This window comes from Sinocyclocheilus grahami, unplaced genomic scaffold (genome assembly GCF_001515645.1).
Source record: "Sinocyclocheilus grahami isolate Dianchi unplaced genomic scaffold, SAMN03320097.WGS_v1.1 scaffold230.1, whole genome shotgun sequence".
Taxonomy (NCBI): domain Eukaryota; kingdom Metazoa; phylum Chordata; class Actinopteri; order Cypriniformes; family Cyprinidae; genus Sinocyclocheilus; species Sinocyclocheilus grahami.
In genome coordinates this window covers 1,902,932-1,909,040 of record NW_015505409.1, presented here as the reverse complement: position 1 = coordinate 1,909,040, position 6,109 = coordinate 1,902,932, and the positions used below count along the sequence as shown (strand labels likewise).

The 6,109-nt window shown below is 38.6% G+C and overlaps 3 protein-coding genes across 3 annotated transcripts in view; all 3 read left to right on the top strand.

The window, feature by feature from the left end:
- LOC107597328 (uncharacterized) overlaps nucleotides 1-1,015 on the top strand; it is a 94,554-nt gene extending 93,539 nt beyond the window's left edge. The window contains exon 8 of the mRNA XM_016288342.1: nucleotides 294-1,015. Coding sequence (XP_016143828.1) covers nucleotides 294-413 — 120 coding nt within the window. The 3' untranslated portion in view covers nucleotides 414-1,015. The remainder of the gene's footprint in view (nucleotides 1-293) is intronic.
- Nucleotides 1,016-1,829: 814 nt separating this feature from the next.
- On the top strand, nucleotides 1,830-5,220 carry selplg (selectin P ligand). The gene is made up of 2 exons (XM_016288289.1): nucleotides 1,830-2,948; nucleotides 3,452-5,220. Exons 1-2 carry the CDS (start codon nucleotides 2,946-2,948, stop codon nucleotides 4,361-4,363), a joined length of 915 nt encoding a protein of 304 aa, XP_016143775.1. The 5' UTR covers nucleotides 1,830-2,945; the 3' UTR covers nucleotides 4,364-5,220.
- Nucleotides 5,221-5,315: 95 nt separating this feature from the next.
- The window catches only part of tmem119a (transmembrane protein 119a), a 3,623-nt gene continuing 2,829 nt past the window's right edge, over nucleotides 5,316-6,109 (top strand). The window contains exon 1 of the mRNA XM_016288290.1: nucleotides 5,316-5,606. The gene's annotated coding sequence lies outside the window, so the exon portion shown is untranslated. The remainder of the gene's footprint in view (nucleotides 5,607-6,109) is intronic.

Below are 6,109 nucleotides of genomic sequence, written 5' to 3'. Positions count from 1 at the left end.
ACACTCACACTCACACTCTCTCTCTCTCACACACACACACACACATATAGATATATTATACATTTCCTACACTAAATACTTTTTTTCCCCACTGTATATCAAAACCTAATTTTTGATTAGTAATATACATTGCTAAGAACTTAATTTGGACAATTCTAAGGTGATTTTTTTGCACCCTCAGATTCCAGATATTTAAATAGTTGTATCTCGGCCAAATATTTATATATATATATATATATATAATTAAAAGAATTGTCCTTAATTTTTCTCTTTTACTTTTTTTTTCTCAACAGAAAAGTGAAGCTAAGCTGGAAGAGGTTTTGAAAGAAATAAAATCTCTCAGAGAGCTGGTCAGCAGTCAGGAAAAAAGAATTGCCAAACTTGAGGAGCAGCTGTCTAAAATGGACGTCTAATGGACCCTGATCCCTTCCCCTTCTATTCAGGATATCCCATTGGCCAGGTGGGCGGGACCCGTCACTGCCAATCACCATGACAGCGTTCCGTCTGAAGCCTGCCTTGAAAAGACTCCAACCAACATTCCAAGATGATCTTTTTTTTTCTTCTTTCTTTCTTTGCAATCCCCAAAACCTGTTTATACCTCATAGCCATTTGGAAAACTAGAAACTCCTTCAATTTCTCTCAAAATTTGACCTGTTAAGCTTTTTACTCAGTCTCACTCCAAATCTTTCTGCAACGGCTGTGTTTTATCTGGTGTTCTTGAAAGTTCTTAAGTTTTTTTTTGTTTTGTTTTTCTTATTAAAATTGTGACCAAGCAGATTGCATCATGAAGCAGTTACATGAACTTGATGAGCTCAAAGTTTGAAGTAGCCATCAGTATTGCAGTTCTCACCCTTCTGAGTTGCCAAATTTAATGAGGAGTTATGCACCTCCCTGACACTGTTTGACTAGCTTTTCATTTTGTACTTTGTATAAGGGACAAAGCTATATGCTAGTAATGCAAGGAGGGGAAATCATTGGAACCATTCGTCAATGTTATAGGTGTCTTTCTAGAAAAAAAAAAAAAGGTTTTAATCAAACATGTAGAGTTGACAAATTTACAAACCAGTACTGGAAAACAATATATGGTGCACTAAAATATTCCACTTTTTTTTTTTTAAATCCGGTACCAATGTAAAAGTATTAAAATATTCATTGGCAAAATAATCAAAATAATTGTGGTTCTGATGGTTGCCATGAATACAGCCAATGTGTACTCCACTCACAACTCCAAACATTTTCTTGATGGCAAACATTGTCATCATAATGGTAATACAAGCAAATTGAGTCCGTTTTTCTAGTTTCCACATATCTGAACTTTTCTTCATTCATGTTCTGTTTCCTGAATGAAGCCAGAACCCGTACGGCTCTCACTTTGTAAACTCTAGAAGGTCTCAGCTTCTAGTTTCACATCCCAAAACATGATGATATACGCTCAGAACAAGATAACGCCCATAGACCTTTATTAGCTTCAGCAGCAAAACTCTATTGCGTCATTCGTTGCTTCACCAGCTCGATAGCTTTTACTCTGACTTTGTTCAGACATCGTTCAGCTTTCAAGCGTTTGCTTTTGCATTAATTCCTACGAATCTCATCTTGAGTTGTGCCGGCCACACCATCTCAGAAACAAGCTTGTTTGATGTACATACTTTTGCTGTGCATTGTAGACCGTGACCACCACCACAAATAGTGAGTCATGATTGGCTTCCTCTTCCTAATAAGTTCTTTTGCGACGCTCTCCTAGTCAAGCAAGAACCAGTTCTCTCCAGGGATGGCTCAGGTCTAGATGATGATTTCATGAAGGTATTATGTGTGCCACAAGTTTGAGCTGATGACAACTGGCTTTTTTTGTTTGCTTATCTATTGGCCATGTCAGGAAGAGAGGAAACTGTGATTCTGTTGTTCAGATTGCTTTGGCTACATCCTTCGTCAGAGCGTTCTCTTGTGGTTTTCGTTTTGACGCTTCTACATATCTCGTTTCGGTTCGCCTCTTTCATAGATTCTGAAAAGCATCTTCCCTCCTCCACAAGCTTTTTCGTCTAAAATAGCCAGCGTTTTCTCACCTCAGAAACATTACAATGAGGCTTCAGATCAGTGTCTGACAGCGACAACTCCGTACCTCTGATGTCATTCTTTTCTTGGTGAAGTTTTAAAGTGAAGGGTTTGAAAATGTAGGGCCCGTGTTAATGGGTACAGATGTGCCAAGATGTGCGATGGATCCATTTTGAGTGTTTAAGTGGCCTCAGGAGGCATCTGTGATGCAGCCTCGAGCGTGTGGTTTCAAAGGAGTGAATGATTGAAGTGAAAAGGGATTTTTGTAGGTTGAAAAGAGAATGCAGGAAGAAGTGGATGTAAGTGATTTATTTGGATGCTTTGTAAATATATATTTTTTTTTAGTTTTCCTTTACATTTTTTTTTCTTTGGCTGTAGGAAGGTGTTTGTCCATCATTTGGAGTTTGATGGTTTTAAAGAATTCCCTATTTTCCCACATCATCATGCACACTGTGCGCCTTTAATGTTTCCAGTGATAAAATGAAATAAGAATCAAAAGGAAGGAGATCTAGAAATTCCATTTTGTGCATAACTGTTCCATTTTTGTTCATTCATCTGCTTCAAATATAAAGAGTCTTACTGATTACCAGAAAAATAAACGGAATCATTGGCCTTTGTCTCTCTCTCTCTTTTTCCTCTCTAATTATTAAACCTCTTTTTGTGGAAGCATTGTTGGTTACAAGTTCTAACTTAGTGTTTTAGGGAACTAAGATGTGATATTTAAGTCTCTCTCTTGCTCGTTTGTGTTTGCGTCACACTTTGAGAGCCTCCGCTTTAGCCTGACGCTTCATGAGGTTTGACTTCCTGTAGGTTTTGCGACATTGCATTGTGAGTGTGTGAGGGGGCCTAACGTTCCATTGAACTCCAGATCAACACCCAGTCAACGGTAGAAACGGATGGTAAGTACTTTTATTTTCCATTTGAATTCTGCCTTAACAAATTGAGTCTAAAATCAGATGTTAGGTTAATACGACGTGGTGCTTTTTGAAATCCATCAACTGTGGCGTGTGTACGTCACTAAATATCTGCGAGTAAACTGTTAAAGGTTTCATGAAGTGCGATCATAACCGTAATCGTAATATATTTTAAATCGAGTACTTGAGTGTGGATAACTATAAAACAACGACACTGTCAACTGAAAGGAAGTATTGGTGTAACCACATGCTATAGTCACAAACTTAACCTTGTTAAAGTACGAGCAAACTGTTTGTATGCAGCAATCAGGTGTTTTGTTCTTCCATTGTTGCTAGACCTCAGTTTGCTCTCAGTTCTCACTGTCTGAAAGTTCCTCTCCGCTCAATATACTAGGGAGGAATAACAGCATATGAGTGTGAAAATAAAGTTTGGTGATGTTTTGTGCGTCTAAAACACTATTGCCAAATTCTCTGTCATTTTTGTGCAGATGGCGATGGTGACTAACCGACTTGGGTGTTTACCAGTTCTTGTTTTGCTGCTGACTTTGAGCAGTTTGGTCACGTCAAGATCTCTTCGGACTAAAAGGCAAATTAGTCACAACGAGACATCGATAAACACCAACGACACACACAGTACAGCAACCGTAGCTCAAGCCGAGAATGCAACAAGCACCACTGTGGAAACTTTGAAGGCTTCGAGTACGTTACAGACAGCAACTGGAATACCTGATTTCAATATCTCAGCAACTACAGACTACCACCATGCTCCAGATTTGAACCACACCCAACAAAGCTACGCTGCAGGAACCGAGAACCTGACAGTCCACCGCTCAACAAATAACGAGAGTGCTTTTCTCACCCAACTTCCCGCAATAAATAACAGTACTGGACAGATTTCACATGCAGGAAGTTCTGCCCCCACATTTCCTGCGTCGCTGGAGCCCGGTAAGGTAACAGAGAAGCGCACGACTGCACCGACGACGACAAGAATATCCACAGATGCAAAAAAAATTACCACTCAAGTTACTTCAACCATCTCTAAGAAATCAACCACAACAACGACCCACTCATGTTCCGCTGCCTCTTCTCAAGGGGACGGACTTGTGAGTCGTTGCCTCATCGCCATTGCCTCGATGGCTGCGTTTACCACCATCTTTATCATTAGCACCATCTGCCTGGCTACCAAACTCTCGGGATACAGGCATAAGGCGCATCTTCTCCAGGAAACTGAGATGGTCTGCATTTCTGCCATGATGAACGATACCGATCACCCGGTTCCAAACCCAAGAAGACATCCCAAAAGTAACGGAGCGTTGATCCCCAATACTGAGGATGAAGATCCTGACGGAGATAATCTCACTCTAAACAGCTTTCTTCCCGATACCGAGGGCCCTCTTTAGAAGTTTAGACCTGTATGCACTGAGAAACCGGATGCAGCATGGGATTTTTTGCTCTCAAGCATTAAGTCCGTGCTCAGGTTTGACCCAAACCCAGCTCTAAAATGGTTTGCACTGTCCTCAGTTTGTCTGTGGTACAGGTTTATCAGTTTTCTCACTCAGTGAAGTTCTAGCAATAATCTGATGCCTGGCTTTTAAAACGACCATTTTATGATTTGCTGTACAATAATCCACATCTTTTATTTAATCCGTGGAACATTTCATTGTTTTTGTAAGTGTAAAGCGGTTTGAATGCTATATTTAATCATTTCTTTGAGATATTGTACTACTATGTTCTCTGAGAAGCTCAGGCGTTGGTAGGGCTTGGCAGAATGTATTGCTGAATATAGTCTATATCTGTCTGTGGTTCAGCTAGTGCTATATAATTTACTCGAACAGAGTGATTATCACAGTCTGAATATAACATGTTATTGCAAATGTACATAAAATACATGCTTTGACATTTACCCAGAAAGAATCGAGCTTTTGCACAGAAATGACACACTTTGTGTGAATAAAAAACAAATGGCCAAAGCCAACTAGATTAACACTGCGAAAACCAATAGATAGTCAGCAAAATATTGTTTTCAGTTCACATTTAGTTTATTTGTACTGTAGTATTTTTGTAGTTTTTTTATTTTTCATTTTCTGCTATATAATAGGCCATTTTCTATGTAAATTCTACATGTGTTGGCAATTTCAGTATGAATGTGTTCAAGTGGATGAATGTTGTGCAAGATGACATGGAAAAAGTCATTGTGCAGTGATAACCCAGTTATTGTTACCCATAAATGTTAAATAAATCATTTAATTGAAGTGACTCGGACCTCTTACATTTTAAAGTCAATGTGAATTGCTGTATGCAACCCATTTTTATGTTTAAATTATACGAGATTCAACTAAAGATTTTTAAAAACTTGAAATGGGTTGCTGGATTGTCCTTGTCCCATGCTTCCATCAGTGTTCTTCTAGAGGAGAGAAAGAGAAGGACAGAAAAGGGAGGAGATGGAGCAAGAGGGGAGGGAAATGTCCTTGTGCAATTATCCAGATTTTTTAGGGAAAACCTACACAATCAGAAGCTTGCATGAGCCTTTCAGGACAACGCACAGGCAGCTTTTTTTCTTTCACAACTGTCTTTTTTTATTTTGCATACCTGTAGCTTGAAGTGTTGGTGTCAGTGCATCAGAGACGGGAAGTAACACCAGCAGTGAGTATTTTTAGGTTTCCTTCATTGAGAGAGTAGATTTGATGTTTTGCTTTCACATGTTATAAATCATTTGTTAACACACTTTAAATAGATGTCCGCTCTCATTTCAAATGATTTTTATTTATCAGAGTCACTCAATAATGCTTGATAAAATTCTGATGAGTTTCATGTTTTTCTGATATAGTGGCCTCAAAAGGTATTTAGGAATAAATGCAAAACATCAAATACCAGTATCTGCAAACAGATGTTGCCAGATCTTTCATTAGAACCGCCTCTTCTTTTCTATATGATTTTATTAACCCACTGATCTTGAACCAACTTGTCACATGAAATGTATGTACTATCTATTAAAAAAAAACGTTGGGCTTATATTGATATTTTGTGATATGCATTTTAAACGTGAAGCGAGTGTTCACTTTTGTGTCCATTGTTTACGCTTTACATAAAGTAAAGTTTCTTATATTGTCTAATGCTGTGGTATGGCAAAGGCCAAACAGTTTTTT